General features: G+C 47.2%; 1 protein-coding gene across 2 annotated transcripts; it reads right to left on the bottom strand.

Moving 5' to 3' along the window:
• Window positions 1-778: 778 nt before the first annotated feature.
• LOC119287757 lies at window positions 779-3,517 on the bottom strand. Of its 2 annotated transcripts, none has more exons than XM_037567365.1 (2): window positions 3,299-3,517; window positions 779-2,275 (listed from the first exon to the last, which is right to left on the bottom strand). In XM_037567365.1, exon 2 carries the CDS (start codon window positions 2,267-2,269, stop codon window positions 1,100-1,102), a length of 1,170 nt encoding a protein of 389 aa, XP_037423262.1. In that variant the 5' UTR covers window positions 2,270-2,275; window positions 3,299-3,517; the 3' UTR covers window positions 779-1,099. The 2 variants fall into 2 exon arrangements, with proteins under 2 accessions (XP_037423262.1, XP_037423263.1); XM_037567366.1 differs by having other exon boundaries at window positions 3,306-3,517.
• Window positions 3,518-17,322: the final 13,805 nt, after the last annotated feature.

Raw genomic sequence — 17,322 nt, 5'->3', positions numbered from 1 at the left:
GGGGTTTATACTGGCGTGGGCGGGTTCAGTTTGGCATCTTGCCGCCGGTTGAGCCATTTTCTCGATGACAGGAGATTTGAGGAGAATGGGTGTGACGTGCTCAAATTTGAGCAGAGAAGGCATAGGGTTAACTCAAAATTTTGAGGAATTATAGTCATGGGGCTTCCGTTAGCTACGGTTTGAATCCCCAAATGATGCCAACACGAGGAGTTACAGAATTTAAAGATTCTGTTAGAGATGCCTTTAGTCTTATATCACAGCAAAAGACTTGCGCATTACAATGCATCCTGTTAAAAATCATCCATAATACCAGCAAAAACAAATCATCCATAATACTTGAAAATGCAAAACATCTCTATCATCATACTAATACAGAATCTAACATACTTACTTACTTACGAAGCCTTTTATCCCAAACAAGTTGGGGTAGGCTAGATATGAAACCCTTTCACGAGGACTTCCCAGGAGGTCACTCATCCTAGTACTACTCTCGCCCAAATGGGTTTCATACCCAAAAGACTGGCTAGTTTATACGTTGGCTCGCCAAGCTTATCACAACCCTTAGATATGAAACCCTTTCACGAGGACTTCCCAGGAGGTCCATCCTAGTACTACTCTCGCTCAAATGGGTTTCATACCTATGAAACTTGCTAGTTTTTACGTTGGCTCGCCAAGCCTATCACAACCCTCCTCCTTTACCCGGGCTTGGGACCGGCTATGCCTAGAAGCCATAGGCGGAGTTTAATACAGAATCTAACATCATGCAAGAAAATTTTGATGAAAGGAGAACACACCCTCCAATTTAATTAAAATAAAACTGATGATACAGCGGCCCGCGTTTTAAAGTTCAGGCAACAGCAGTTACAACGCTACACTAGGACAGGATCACTAAGTTCAGCCAACACAAGACAGAACAACAACCACCAGGTAGAACACATCACTCATCAAACTGAACCAACCAGCCTATCAGCACAGGAACTAAGACCACAGATCTCTACCGTCCATCAACCACTGCCACTGCAAGGACGAGCCCTTCCAACTCCCATCTCAGATACATTACCCAACAATTACTCTCAGGATCATAGATTACAAGGCTTGATCATACAGTTTCAGGAGGGAAAAACCATGTCGGACGCCACTGGCCAGCGTGACATGGCGATACTGCTGCAGTCCCCGACATCAGCGGCATGAATGTCTCATTCCTAATGTTGTAAACACCGGCATCACGAAGAGGATTTGCAGAATCCTTTGGCTCAGGATAGTCACACATGAAGTAGATGCAATCCTCTTGGTATCCACTGCATTCTTCAGCACGCATGGACTTGGAGCTATGCTTGCCGACAAAGATCGCATGGCCATCCAAGTCACTTACTGTTCTCCATCCAACACGTTCGGCGGCGCGCAAATCTGCCTCAAGAACCTCAAGTGCAAAAGTACGGCCATGCTCCAAATAGTCATCACTTGTTGGATGGGCCATAGAGCGAATCCACCGTATCACCATCAACAGTCTACCGCCACATTCAACCAGATACTGCCTTATCATACACGCCTCTCTCGGCAAGAATTGAAGTGTTCCACTTGAGTCCATCACAGAGTCAATTATGCACTCCATGAATGAAATACGAAGGTCCTTGTCTAATTCAAATATGATCAGTTGGCCAAACCCCGCCAAGACGTACAACTTTTCATCAAAGAATGCAACATCCTCGAGTTCCAGAACTGGAAGCTCATCGTCTCTGAATGAGTCAGTGACAATCGGTGGTTTGCTAATACAAAGTGTACCGCACTCACTATCGTCCACGATCATTGCAGCAACAAGGGAACAGGGCGACGAGTCAAGGGGAAAGGGGACCACCAACTTGTAGAAAATTGGATTGAATCTAGAGTCGGGATCCAATATTTCAGGATTACATACTTTGGCTAGCTTAGGAAGCTCCAACCTGGTCTTGGAGAAAGGGTTCATCAAGTAGCACACATCATCATTGTGCATGAGGAATAGCCAGTTTCCGATAGAGCCCTGGCAACACGCACCTTCTGGTAAAGATATGTGGTGAATTTCACCACTTGGAATGCTGAGGAAGGTACCGTCAGGGAGCGTGAGCCATGGGAATGGGAGAGGAAGGGGTTGCAACATACTATTAGAGCGCCATGGGTGGCAGACAGCTCTTACACGAACACGGTCAGCTAAGGAAGGGAGGCGCTTGAGGACAAGGCCAAGGAGTTCCGGGTGGAGATCTGACCAAGGGGGGGATCGTGCAGCCTCCATCATGTAAGTCTACAAGAGAAGACATAGGATTCGTAATTAAACAGAGCTGAAACTGCAACTTGCAATACAAATGCTTCGTGTAAAATTTTAAGACCAAATTTCATGAGCTCAATTTTATAAGAAAGCAGCAGAAGCTCAGAGTATCATCAAAATATGAAGATGGGGGCAACCATAAATCCACCATACAGAAAAACACTAGCGAAATTACATTCGCCAAACCACCTAGCCATGCGCTACACATACATGCTTCTTGCACTTGGTAAAAACAGTTGCAGCAAACAGTACAGTAAGCACCATTCCAAGTAAGATTAGATAGTATGCTAAGCACTACTTTTCTCAAGATAATGAGGTGGATGAGTATGATATTGAAGAAGATTCTTTCATTCCTTTCCTCTAACTAGAAACACCTACATCAGCAGAGAGAGTATACTAACTAGTATGACAGAATTGTGTTGACAATTTTTCCTGTGCAATATCCCAACGGCAATGCCCCAGTCACAACATAAATTGCATTTTCATTTTATTTAGAAGAAAAGGCAGGCCTATTAAGTGAAAATATGCACAGAAAGAGGTTTCATTTTAGTTAGGCAAAGCATTAGCTTACAAAAGAGGTGTCATTTACTTCCGTAAGAACATCTGAAAGAGTGATAGGCTGACGGGTGTAGCATCTGAACCAAGAGTGATAGGTGTTGCTTCTTAAGTAGTAGGAGTATATATTAATACACATTCGTACCAAGCCTAGATCTGCTAACTAATTGACACAATTTCGGTAGTAGGAAATATAGCGATCTGCCAAAGAGGTGCCATTTTTTTGTCCTTCGAGAACAGGGTGAGACATCCAGAGGTGCGCATCAGAGCCAAATATTCCTGAACATTTCTAGTTTACAGCAGGTAAAAAGAGAAATCCACTACCAAGCATAGATCTACTAGAAGAAGCAACGTTGGTCAGGTAAAACATCGATCCGCCCAGCCAGCTCCACACCCGACTAGAAATTATAAGCAAATCGAGGGAGCCCAGGATCTAGGGCTTACAGCTTACTGTTGAGTACTTGAGCTCCTCCTGGTCGCCTCGTTGAAGAGGTTGCGGGGGCGGGGAACAGATTCAGCCTCCAGCAGGTGAGACAGAGGGAGTTTGGGAGTCACGGGCAAGTCTTACATCACCGGAGAAGTAGACATTGCCGGAGAAGTGGGGATTGGGTGGGAGGGGGAGAACCGGCCGCCGAGCAAGCCCGGTGGGAAGGGAAAGCGAGAGTGAAGATATGCGATCAGATTAGTGACGTAACGTCAGATGACTTACGGACACTGGCGTATGGGCCATCTGGTCAGAGGCCCCACATGTCAGTGGCCCTAAATCATCCAACCCTTCAATGACGCCCTAGATTATTATTTTTGAACTAATAAAGCTCTAGAATTATCTCAAAGACTTCCAATGATATAAGATACATTCTCCAAAGTAAATATGATCCAGTTCAGCTCTTAGATAGCCAAAACAATCACATATATGTTTGGTATAGCAAATAAAATGTCGCTTTTGCGGTCGAGCCAGCCCGACAAGGCAAGAAAACCCTGGCTAGCCGGACATAACCCATTTGACTCGCCCTCGACAACAAAATGAACCGCGCAACAAAACATTCGAGCCAAACGTGCAACCATGACCAGACCCGTCGGTGTAATGAAACCAAATGTGTCATCGGTGTACAACACGAGCCGAAAATGCACCATTGTTTTCACTTCATCATCTAAGTCGACCAGCGCACCAGAGAAGAAGTTGCCATTGTAGAAGCCTTTAGTAGGCCTGAAATCTCATAGTCGAACCGTCTCCTGAACAAATCTCTATCAGCTTCATAAGAACAACGGAGATACCTTACTACAACGAAGAGGGAGAAAATGAGGTCACTATCATGTAGTTGGCACAAAAACGGCCAGCAAACATCACCCCCAATATGGCCTTCCGCCATTGAGGCTACTGGATGCCCACAACACCCCGGCCCATCACAAAGAGCGTGAAGAAAAATACCATAACCTCAACACCAACAAAGACACATGAAGCGCTCGCCCAATTCTAATGAACCTGAGATGACATAGAACCACCTCCCATATCCAACATCGATAGCCGAGAGAGTCACTATTTCTAAGAGATATCGGGAAGAAACGTATTAGTCGTTGCCATCGTCGCTGCTGAAAGGATCGATATGGTTGACTAGAGGGGGGGGGGTGAATAGGCAACTAACAATTTTTAAGTTTTTCTTTACCAATTTAAACTTTGCATCAAAATAGGTTGTCTAGATATGCAACTATGTGAGCAACCTATATGATGCAATATCAACTAACTCAAGAGCAAGCAAGGGATATAACACAAGTAGGCTTGCAAGAGTAAAGGCACGAAATAACCAAGAGTGAAGCCGTTGGAGACGAGGATGTGTTACCGGAGTTCCTTCCTTTTAAGGGGAAGTACGTCTCCGTTAGAGCGGTGTGGAGGCACAATGCTCCCCGAGAAGCCACTAGGGCCACTGTATTCTCCTCACGCCCTCACACAATGCGAGATGCCGTGAATCCACTATTGGTGCCCTTGAAGACGGCAACCGGACCTTTACAAACAAGGTTGGGGCAATCTCCACAACAATTGGAGGCTCCCAACGAAACCACGAAGCTTCACCACAATGGAATATGGCCTCGAGGTGACCTCAACCGTCTAGGGTGCTCAAACACCAAGAGTAACATAATCCACACTAGAAAGTATGGAGAAAGTAAATATCCTTTTGTGGAAGTGTAGATCTAGGTCTCCTCCTTCAAACCCTAGCACATCAACAAGTTTGAGTGGCTAGAGAGAGAGATCGGGCAAGAGAGCTTGAGAGCATCAATGGTGGAGTGAGAGAGGTGAGAGGTAGGTGTGGTAGGTGGAAGAACCATCTTATATAGCAACCCACTAAAATCCAACCGTTACTGCATTTACAGTACTGCAGCGGTACAACCGCTCCTTGTCCCGGTACAACCGGGACTCACGATGTAACTGCAGAACCCTACCAGGCGGTACAACCAGACCATCGGGCGGTAGTACCAGTCATTAGCAAATAACCGGACCAACCGCCCAGCTACCGCACCGAAACAGAACGGAGTCACCCTTGAGGGCGGTAGTTGGGCGGTGCAGGGCCGGTGCAACCGCCTGGTCTTGATCGCTTGAGCGGCTAAGGAACGAGCGGAAGAACCGCTCGAACCTCCGGTTGAAAAGGAACAACCGGACCAACCGGGCCACCACCGCCCAGCCACCGCATCAGAACAGAAGCCTGACCGGTACATGGGCGGTGCATGGCCGGAACAACCGCTGCTGGACTTTGCGGAGTCAGATGGTGGTACCACCGCCCGGAGGCAGCGGTACCACCGCTCGACAGCAACAAAGAAGCGTCAAGAGCCAGCGGTACAACCGCTCGGACGAGCGGTACAACCGCTGGGAACACACAACAAGGATTAGATGAACAAGGAGGCACTCTCTCGACAAGAAAAAGGGGTGATGGAGGTGAACGTGAATGGACTCCCCTATTCTATCCACAGAGAATTCCCTCTAGAGTGTACGGGATCCCTACGACCAAAGAGATAAAAGCGTAGAGGATTCCGTCTTCAAATGATTCCTTCGAGAGAGAACCACTAACCGATGAAAGCCTAATCATTGAGAACCTGAAACAATTAGCACAGGATTACACCAACAAAGGATTGTCATCATCATCCAAAACATAAGGTAAGGAAATGCCCTTTCAATCTCCCCCTTTTTGGTGGATGATGACAACAACACTATACAAGAGAGAAGACTATAGAATCTAGACGGAGCTCCCCCTAGATGTGAGCCCCAGGTCGAGACTCCCCCTAGATTCTATAGGCTAGACATTTAAAGCATATAACATGAAGGTAGCCAACACAAAGAGACAAGAGCAATACTACCAATTAAGACCAACAAGCATAACGAAGAGATAGCAGGAGTGGCACAAAATCCACACAAAGCAAACGAGAACGACCAAAGTTCAACTGGAGACCACAGACAAGTTCAACACGAGACACACACTACGCAACCACCCATGCAACTCCCGAGTCCTATCACACTCTCTCCCCCTTTGGCATCAGGACACCAAAAAGGAAGAGAGCGAAGCTATCGCCCCAGGCTCAGTCGTCCTCCTCTGACTCCTCGGTAGCATCAAGGTCTTCATCATTGTCAGAATCTTCACCATCATCAGAAACTTCATCATCGTCCCAATCTGAGTCCTCCATGATAGCATCAGCAGCAGTAACGGTGGTGGAGGGCTGAGGAGGGGCTTCATCATCAGTCCAGGTGCTGTGGGAGGATATCCAACGCTCCTCCGATGTGATGCTCCTCTCAGAACCACTCTGAACTGACATGCTTAGGTGCCTCATCATAGCAATTTGGCGACGCCGCGCAAGCTTCTCATTGACATGTGCCTCATACATCCTCTTCTGGATGTCAGACTGGAGGCAGAAGGTCTTCTTCACCTTGGCAGCGAGCTTGTCCACCCACGAGGGCTTGGCCCCTGGTTCCAACTCAAAATCCTCATCATCAGAAGTGGCATAGACATCCTCAGGAGCATTAGCCGGGAAACGTGGCTCGGCGTGCTTCTTCTTCTTAAGGAGCTTGACTTCATGATTGGTAAGATTGTCAAGAGAGGTGAGGGGCTCTCCAGGACGGCGAACTCCCCACACTGAGTTCAGAAAGCACATGACAAATGGAGCATAAAAGGGGACCTTTCTGTAGATGACCATGTTGTACATCTCGTGCCATAGCCAGTTGGACACATCAAATGTCTCCCCAGATCCAACCTTGGTCTTCATAGCAACCATCAAGTCAACAAGATAGCCATGGATTTCATCTTGATTCCCCACTTTGGGCAGAAGCACATTGCGAAAAACACGATGCATGATGTCATAGACCTTCACCAAATCCTTAGATTCACCAATAATACCACGACCCCGAATGTACAGAGGGGCAAGCTTCTCCTTAGGCATGGGGTCAGGATGATCACGGGGGCGAATGCCACCCCTTCCTTCCAGACCGGTATCATCGTACCCAATAGCATTGCAGAAGGTCCTCCAGGAAACGTGAAAGAGCTCATCACGACACATGAAAGTGAGGGTGCGCGCGTCATCTTCTCCAATGTGAACGGTGGCATAGAACTGATGGATGAGTTGAACATCAAAGTCACAGTTGACGGACATGAGCTTGACAAGATCAAACTCCTCACAGAGAGCCAAAGCCTCACCAAAATACTCCAGGTTGTTCCGCCAATGATCAAGATCGATAGTCCACTGCTTGGCATATCTGTTCTTGTTGTGCTCAAAGAGTTCATGAACAATTCGTACTTGCATCTCATTCCGAAACTGAACAGTGGTCCAACGAGGAGCTACAGGAACCACATAAGGATTCTTTGAGCGGAAGGCTTCCCAATCCTTGGCTTTCCAACGGTGGAGTGGCATTATCACATGTTGCTTGACAGCGGCAGACTTTTCACGGCGAGTGGGCTTGGTGGGGATCACAACTTCCTCTTCAGAGTCAACCGGGTGCGGAGCCCGTCGAACCCTCTTCTTGGTCTTGCGAGGAGCAGGGCGAGAACTGGAGCCACCTGAACACAAACACGAAGGGGACACACGAAACCAACAGGAATGAGAGGAGAACAAACGAAAAAAATGCAACACAAAGAAACCAGAACAGTGCTGTGGTTCATATATTCCGGTTGAACCGGATCCCCCACTGGTAGAACCGCCCCACCAGTTGTACCGCCCGTCTGGGCGGTAGAACCGCTGACAGTGGCGCTACCAGGGTAGTTAGATCTGTTCAAGATGTGCAAATCACCCAAGCAATATTCGGAGTTCTATGTACTGCACAGACACAAGACAAACAACGGTCTCTCCCAACCAAGGAACAAACACAACACTAGGGGGGTAAGGTAATGCCCTAGAACAAGAAGAAAACCTAGAACACAGAACGAAGAACAAGGACATTACCACCATCCATGGGAGAAGACCGGAAGGCTTTCACGGAGAGAATCCACGGAGAACCCTCGGGGCCGAAGCGCGGGGCGCACTCCAGAACGAGGCTGAGGTTACCGGCGGCTAGGGCAAGGAGGAGGCGACCGGGGACGAAGGGGGAAAAAGAGAAAACCCTTCGCCCCGTCGGATATAAATAGGACCGTAGCCGCGCGGCGGTAGAACCGCTCCTAGGACCGGTTGTACCGCAAGTCAGGTGCTGACAGCTTCCGTTTCCTGAAGAGCACTGGAAGTACCGCCCGGAGACAACTGGTAGAACCGGACGGAGAAGCCCCAGTGTAAATGGGCGGTACAACCGCCCAAGCACGGAAATCAGCCTAACTGGGGCAGCACAACCAGGTATCAGCGGTAGAACCGCCCGTGACACCGGTTGTACCACCCGACCACCAAAGCCCAGACCAAAAAGAAGAGAATAAGACAAACGGGACAACACACAAAACAAAAAGAAACACGAAGGGAAAACAAAAGCAACCGCACACAAGCTGAGCGAGCTCAGTCCTCTCTCTTAAGAGAGGGCGATGGCCGAAGCCACCTATGTTTGAGTCAAATGGTATGGCACCGCGAAGAATTATCCTTGGGCCCATGACCAAAACTCGTCTTTGAGGCACAAGTGCCATCAAAAATGGCTAATGTGAAAGAGGTGATCGATTTATGCATGATGGGGGGAGGGAGAGTTCATTGATAGAACAACACTCCCCCTATGTCTATGCCTACACCTAAACTAGACACCACGTTGAGTGTGGTGGGGGGTGTACGGGTTCAAGTCACATTGCTCAAATCAATGATATTTAGCTCATGCCTTAACTCGCGAAATCTTGCTTCATCCAAGGGCTTCGTGAAAATATCTGCAAGGTTATCATGAGTGTTGACATACTTGAGCTCGATCTCTCCTCGCCTAATGTGATCCCGGATGAAGTGATACCGAATCTCAATGTGCTTCGTCTTGAAGTGTTGTACCGGGTTGAGAGAAATCTTGATGGCACTTTCATTATCACACCAAAGAGGCACTTTGTCACAAATGACACCGTACTCCTTTAAAGTTTGCCTCATCCATAGGAGTTGAGCACAACAACTACCTGCTGCCACATACTCTGCTTCAGTGGACGAGAGAGACACACAACTTTGCTTCTTGGAAGACCAACTTACCAAAGAGCAACCAAGAAATTGGCACCCTCCGGAAGTGGACTTCCTATCCACTTTGTCTCCCGCCCAATCGGAATCCGTGAAACCTTCAAGCTTGAAATTTGCTCCTCTTGGGTACGATAAGCCAAAGTTTGGGGTATGAGCCAAATATCGAAAGATTTGCTTGACCGCCACATAGTGACTTTCCTTTGGTGCGGCTTGAAACTGTGCACACATCCCCACACTCAACATGATATCCGGTCTAGATGCACAAAGGTAAAGCAAGGAGCCAATCATGGAGCGATATACCTTTTGATCCACCGCTTTACCATTGGGATCGATGTCAAGTTGGCACTTGGTAGGCATTGGTGTAGAAGTCGGCTTGACATCACTTAGCTTGAATCTTTTAAGCATGTCTTGAGTGTATTTGGCTTGGTTGATGAAGGTTCCTTCTCTTTGTTGTTTGATGTCAAAACCAAGGAAGAACTTCAACTCTCCCATCGAAGACATCTTGAACTTGGAGGTCATGAGAGCGGCAAATTCCTCATTGAAAGCTTTGTTAGGAGAACCAAAGATAATATCATCAACATATAGTTGGCATACAAACAACTCCCCTTTGACCTTCTTAGTAAAAAGAGTGGGATCGATTTGTCCTACTTCAAATCCACGATCTTGTAGCAACTCGGTAAGGTGGTCATACCACGCACGTGGGGCTTGTTTAAGGCCATAGAGTGCCTTATCGAGTTGGTACACGTGATCCGCGAAGTAGGGGTCCTCGAACCCGGGGGGTTGCTTGACATAAACCAACTCATTAATGGGACCATTAAGAAAAGAACTTTTCACATCCATTTGTTGCAACTTAAAGTTGTGATGGGAAGCATAAGCAATCAACAAACGAATGGATTCAAGACGAGCAACGGGAGCAAAGGTTTCACCGTAGTCGATACCCTCGACTTGGGAGTAGCCTTGTGCTACCAATCTTGCCTTGTTGCGAATGATGTTCCCATGAGCATCTTGCTTGTTCTTGAAGATCCACTTTGTTCCAATGACGTTGTGGTTCCCCGAAGGTCTTGGCACCAATCTCCACACCTTGTTGTACTCGAAGTTGTTTAGTTCTTCATGCATGGCATTGAGCCAATCCGAGTCTTCGAGCGCCTCATAGACCTTTTGGGTCTCAACACAAGAGACAAACGCATGATGTTCACAATAGTTAGCTAATTGTCTACGAGTGCTTACCCCCTTTCTTAGACTTCCAACCACGTTTTCCATGAGATGGCCTTGTGTGGTTAGTTTGGAAGCAATCTTCGCGGCACAATGCTCTAATTCTTCCTCGGGTGTGGAAGGAGGAAGGTTAACTTGATCATCTTGAGCGCCGTCTTGAGCTTGCTCATGATCTTGAACTTGCTCGAGGGGGAGAACTTGACCTTGGGCATCATTTAGAGGTTCACCTCCATCTTGAGGTTGATCTTGCCCTTGGTCTTGTTCATGAAGGTGAGGGCCTTCACTTTGTTCTTCGGAAGCGTGTGGGTCTTGGGGAGGTGATGGCTCCACTTGAGTGGAGCGTTGTCCTTCTCCTTCGGCCACAAGGGGTTCCTCAATGGGTAGGATATGACCAATACCCATTCTTCTTATGGCTTGGGGAGGAATTTCATCACCTACATCACAAGTACCACTTTGCTCCACTTGGGAGCCGTTATTTTCATCAAACTCTATGTTACACATCTCCTCAATGAGTCTGTTGGACTTGTTGAGAACACGGTAAGCATGAGAGTTTGTAGCATAACCAACAAATATGCCCTCATGAGCTCTAGCTTCAAATTTAGACAAACGAACACCTTTCTTGAGAATGAAACACTTACACCCGAACACCCGGAAGTACTTGAGATTGGGCTTGTTCCCGGTGAGTATCTCATACGGAGTCTTGTTCAAGCCTTTGCGGAGATAGAGACGATTGGATGCATGACAAGCTGTGTTGATGGCTTCGGCCCAGAAGTTGTATGGAGACTTGAACTCCGCCATCATGGTCCTTGACGCATCCATCAACGTCCGGTTCTTTCTCTCCGCAACACCATTTTGTTGAGGGGTATATGGTGCAGAATATTGATGCTTGATCCCTTCATCACTAAGAAACTCATCCAAGGTGTAGTTCTTGAACTCGGTGCTGTTGTCACTTCTTATTGTCAAGATCTTTGCATCATGTTGATGTTGAGCTTCATTTGCAAAGTCGATGACGGTTTGTTGGGTCTCACACTTCCTCTTGAAGAAGTATACCCAAGTGTATCTTGAATAATCATCCACTATCACCAAGCAGTACTTTCTACCCCCAAGACTATCAAAGGATGGGGGCCGAAAGAGGTCCATGTGGAGGAGCTCCAAGGGTCTCTTCGAGTAGATGATAGTCGTGGGAGGGTGAGCCGTCTCATGAAGCTTTCCTTCGATACAAGCACTGCAAACACGATCTTTGGCAAAACTAACATTCCTTAGTCCATGGACATGGTCCCCCTTGAGAAGACTTTGCAAAGATCTCATATTGACGTGGGCTAAACGGCGATGCCAAAGCCATCCCATATCAACTTTAGCCATTAGGCATGTCGCGGTCTTAGTGGGTTGCTCCGAGAAGTTAACCACATAGAGACCGTTCTCGACATGCCCAACAAAGGCTACTTTAAGAGTCTTGCTCCACAAGAGGGCCACGGTATCAATATCAAAGAAGGTGGCAAAACCCATGAGTGCGAGTTGACGAACGGAAAGTAAATTGAACGCAAGGGACTCAACAAGCATGACTTTCTCGATCGTTAGATCATGAGAAATTACAACCTTGCCAAGACCCAATACCTTAGAATGTGAGGCATCACCCCATTCGACATTGGTGGGCATAGATGGGATATTGTGCACGTCCACCACCAAGTCCTTGCTCCCGGTCATATGATTTGTTGCTCCACTATCGAGCAACCATGATCCCCCACCGGAAGCAAACACCTACAAGAGATCAATGCTTGGTTTTAGGTACCCATTGAGTAATGGGTCCTTTGATGTTAGTAACAAGGGTCTTAGGAACCCAAATAGACCATTCAATGTACTCATAAGGAGAACCAACAAATTTACCATAAACATGTCCATCACTAGCATGGCATAACACATAAGAGGGGTTAAAGTCGCCGGCTTTGTTGGGAGAGATGGCGTTGCGCTCTTTGGCTTCACCGATCTTCCCATTGTTCTTCTTCTCCTTAGGAGCACCTTCTCCCTCCTTCACAAAGGTTTGCGTGAGCGGAGGAGGTCGATTGGTCTTGCTCTTCTTCTCCTTGTTCTTCTTCTTGTTCTTGGACTTGGGTGCGAACCCAACTCCCTCCTTTCCCACAACTTCCTTTTGATTGCTCAAAAGGTCATTTAGGTTCTTCTCACCTTGTATGCATGACACAAGACCTTTCTCGAGTTGTTCCTTCAACTTGGCATTTTCCTCCACAAGATGCACATGCTCACAACATGGGTTAGTAGCATTTGCATTATCAATTAAGACCATGTGAGGAAATGTGGCCTTTTCCTTAGTTAGCTTAACTTGGAGTTGAGCATGAGACTCCTTGAGGGTGGCATGAGCACTTTTCAAGACCTTGTGGGCCTTGTCAAGTACATCAAACTCTTCCGTGAGTCTAACATGATCAACCCCAAGTTTAGCCTTCTCGGAAGCTAGAACACGAGACACAACAAGAGCATGATCAAGATCTTTCTTTAGTTTAGCATGACCATCGTTGTGTGACTCCTCAAGAGCCAAACGATGCTCACGCTCTTCCTCAAGAGCATTAGAGAGATCCGATATCTCATCGGCATAGTCACGACTATGACTTTCCATCTTAGTGATGGTTTCTTCATGAGCCTCGATCATGTTATTGGCTTCACCAAGTTGTTCCAAGAGAGCAACAAAATGCTTCTTGGATTTGCCCTTGAGCTTACTCATGAAGGACTCAAATTCATTGATCTCCTCATTAGACCCCTTACCATTATCAAAGTCATCCGTTGAAGGAGGGTTAGGAATAATGGTGGTTTTGATGTTGGGGGTTACCTTGTTGGTGGCCTTAGCCATGAGGCACTTGGCGGTGATTTTCTCGTTAGGTGCATCGAAGAGAGACACCCGAGGAGTTGAGACAATGGCAACGGATGCCATGGCCATTGTTTCACCATCTTCATCATCATCATCATCCTCATGGTATTCTTCTTGAACCACCAACCCACGAGAAGGAGTCTTCTTGGTGAAGTTGTTCTTGTTGGGGAAGGACTTGGCTTTGTCTTTTCGAATGAACTTGCCACCATTGTCTTCCCGCTTCTCGTATGGACAATCCGCAACGAAATGACTGACATTGCCACAGTTGAAACAAGTTCTAACTCGTTGCTTCCCTTTGAGGCCACTTGAGTTGTTCTTGTTGAAGTTGGGTCTTGTAGTCTTCTTACTCCAAAACTGTCTTGAGGCAAGAGCCATGTGCTCATGATAATCATACTTCGTGTCCTCGGGGTTGCTCTCCTCATCTTCCTCTTCTTCTTCTTCTTCCACACTAACCTTGGCCTTCAAGGCAAGATTGGGCTTCTTTGCCCTTTGGGAATGGAGCACCACATTGTCGCCGGTCTTATCCAAGATGTTCATTGCAACAAACTCATCCAACACTTCACCAGAGGTCATGGAGTGGAAGTCCGGTCTTTGGCGGATGACGGAGGACATGGCCTTGTTGTAGGGCATCATGGCCTTGAGGAACTTGCGCTTGATCCAGTTGTCATCCGTGTCCTTACTCCCATGATCTCGGAGTGCGACCGCAAGTTTGGTCACTCTTCGAAAGAGCTCACGAGGTTCTTCATTCTCTTTCATTGCAAACTCATCGGCTTCATCTTGCACCACTTCATAGTTGGAGCATTGAATGCTAGCACTTCCTCTATACATACGCTCTACACACTTCCATGCTTCTTTAGCCATGACATGAGGTCGAAGATGAGGGAGATCTTCGGGAAGGATAGCATATTGGATGATGAAGAGAGCACTCTCATTGAATTGATTGTCCACTTCTTCTCGAGGGGTGAAGTTGCTTGGATCATGAGGATAGAAACCTTCTTCAATAATTCTCCAAAGGTTAGTATTCACATGTTTTAAATGACGCTTGAAGCGATAAACCCAAGAATCATAATCTTCATTTTTCACATATTTAGGAGGAGGACCGACATGATTCAAATGAGTAGAGGGGATCGGTCCTCTATACACCGGGGGTTCCACATGGGCAAAGATGCCGGTGCCATTTCTACCACTAGTAGAAGGACTCTTTTCATTGTTAGCTTCCCCCTTATTGGAGTTAGCATCCGTCACCTTGTTAGTGGGATCACCCACTTTCATTGGTGAGGTAGATAGTTTAAGTCCCTCTAGAAATTCAGTAAACATGCTTTTAACCTCGGCCTTCATGGAGGTTTTCAATGTGTCTAAAGCCACATTGAATTCCTCACGTGAGACCGAGGTTCCCCCTTCGGCCGAAGACGAGATGGGATTCACACCGGAGTGTTCCTCCGCAACGTCGTTGACGTCAACCATACTCTTCGGACGGCAAAGTCCTTAATAAAGAGACGAGGCTCTGATACCAATTGAAAGGATCGGCATGGTTGACTAGAGGGGGGGGTGAATAGGCAACTAACAATTTTTAAGCTTTTCTTTACCAATTTAAACTTTGCATCAAAATAGGTTGTCTAGATATGCAACTATGTGAGCAACCTATATGATGCAATATCAACTAACTCAAGAGCAAGCAAGGGATATAACACAAGTAGGCTTGCAAGAGTGAAGGCACGAAATAACCAAAAGTGGAGCCGTTGGAGACGAGGATGCGTTACCGGAGTTCCTTCCTTTTAAGGGGAAGTACATCTCTGTTAGAGAGGTGTGGAGGCACAATGCTCCCCAAGAAGCCACTAGGGCCACTGTATTCTCCTCACGCCCTCACACAATGCGAGATGCCGTGAATCCACTATTGCCCTTGAAGGCAGCAACCGGACCTTTACAAACAAGGTTGGGGCAATCTCCACAACAATTGGAGGCTCCCAACGAAACCACGAAGCTTCACCACAATGGAATATGGCCTCGAGGTGACCTCAACCGTCTAGGGTGCTCAAACACCAAGAGTAACAAAATCCACACTAGAAAGTATGGGGAAAGTAAATATCCTTTGGTGGAAGTGTAGATCTAGGTCTCCTCCTTCAAACCCTAGCACATCAACAAGTTTGAGTGGCTAGAGAGAGAGATCGGGCAAGAGAGCTTGAGAGCATCAATGGTGGAGTGAGAGAGGTGAGAGGTAGGTGTGGTAGGTGGAAGAACCACCTTATATAGCAACCCACTAAAATCCAACCGTTACTGCATTTACAGTACTGCAGCGGTACAACCGCTCCTTGTCCCGGTACAACCGGGACTCACGATGTAACTGCAGAACCCTACCAGGCGGTACAACCGGACCATCGGGCGGTAGTACCGGTCATTAGCAAATAACCGGACCAACCGCCCAGCTACCGCACAACTACCGCACCGAAACAGAACAGAGTCACCCTTGAGGGCGGTAGTTGGGCGGTGCAGGGCCGGTGCAACCGCCTGGTCTTGATCGCTTGAGAGGCTAAGGAACGAGCGGAAGAACCGCTCGAACCTCCGGTTGTACCGGTTGAAAAGGAACAACCGGACCAACCGGGCCACCACCGCCCAGCCACCGCATCAGAACAGAAGCCTGACTGGTACATGGGCGGTGCATGGCCGGAACAACCGCTGCTGGACTTTGCGGAGTCAGATGGCGGTACCACCGCCCGGAGGCAGCGGTACCACCGCTCGACAGTAGCAAAGAAGCGTCAAGAGCCAGCAGTACAACCGCTCGGACGAGCGGTACAACCGCTGGGAACACACAACAAGGATTAGATGAAGAAGGAGGCACTCTCTCGACAAGAAAAAGGGGTGATGGAGGTGAACGTGAATGGACTCCCCTATTCTATCCACAGAGAATTCCCTCTAGAGTGTACGGGATCCCTACGACCAAAGAGATAAAAGCGTAGAGGATTCCGTCTTCAAATGATTCCTTCGAGAGAGAACCACTAACCGATGAAAGCCTAATCATTGAGAACCTGAAACAATTAGCACAGGATTAGACCAACAAAGGGTTGTCATCATCATCCAAAACATAAGGTAAGGAAATGCCCTTTCAGCTGCCAAAGCCGAAGCCATGGATAGTCAAAGACATAATTAAGACACCTAGACTATTGAACACACAGGAGAACAGTGTCCTGGGGTTTCCGCCCCTCCAACCGCTCATCGACGGAGTAGCCAGCAGATGTCCCCCCCGGTGATGTCAAAATCCGGGGTGCATACTTGCTCCTCTTTATGGATCTCCTATGACATCTATGGTTTCACAAGTAGGAAACTAACTTCTTTGGGTTTCTTCAAACTGTACTAGAAAGCAAAGTTTTCAAATCCTTAAAGAAATTCTGGAAATAATGCATGCACTACAAAAGAAATTTTATATACTAACTACTACAAATGACTTTTAATAACTTTTAAGAAGGGTCTTTTCCGAGGAAAAGCATTGAGCTACAAACGTTCTATAGTGACACTTGAGGGAGAGAGATGCAGAAGGGCAAAGGGGAGATCACGCTGGTATCTATTTGCGCTCCTCCCACGACATGCTCATAACGCCTGTTAGGTCAAGGATGAAAGGATCGATATAGTTGACTAGAGGGGGGGGGGTGAATAGGTAACTAACAATTTTTAATCTTTTCTTTACCAATTTAAACTTTGCAACAAAATAGGTTGTCTAGATATGCAACTATGTGAGCAACCTATATGATGCAATGACAACTAGCACATAAGCAAGCAAGGGATACAACACAAGTAAGCT

This window comes from Triticum dicoccoides, chromosome 4A (genome assembly GCF_002162155.2).
Source record: "Triticum dicoccoides isolate Atlit2015 ecotype Zavitan chromosome 4A, WEW_v2.0, whole genome shotgun sequence".
Lineage (NCBI taxonomy): Eukaryota > Viridiplantae > Streptophyta > Magnoliopsida > Poales > Poaceae > Triticum > Triticum dicoccoides.
This window is presented reverse-complemented; position numbering and strand designations above follow the sequence as displayed.

Excerpts from the sequence above, each read along its gene's own strand:
- LOC119287757 (XM_037567365.1), bottom strand. The coding sequence starts at position 2,269 with ATGATGGAGGCTGCACGATCCCCCCCTTGGTCAGATCTCCACCCGGAA.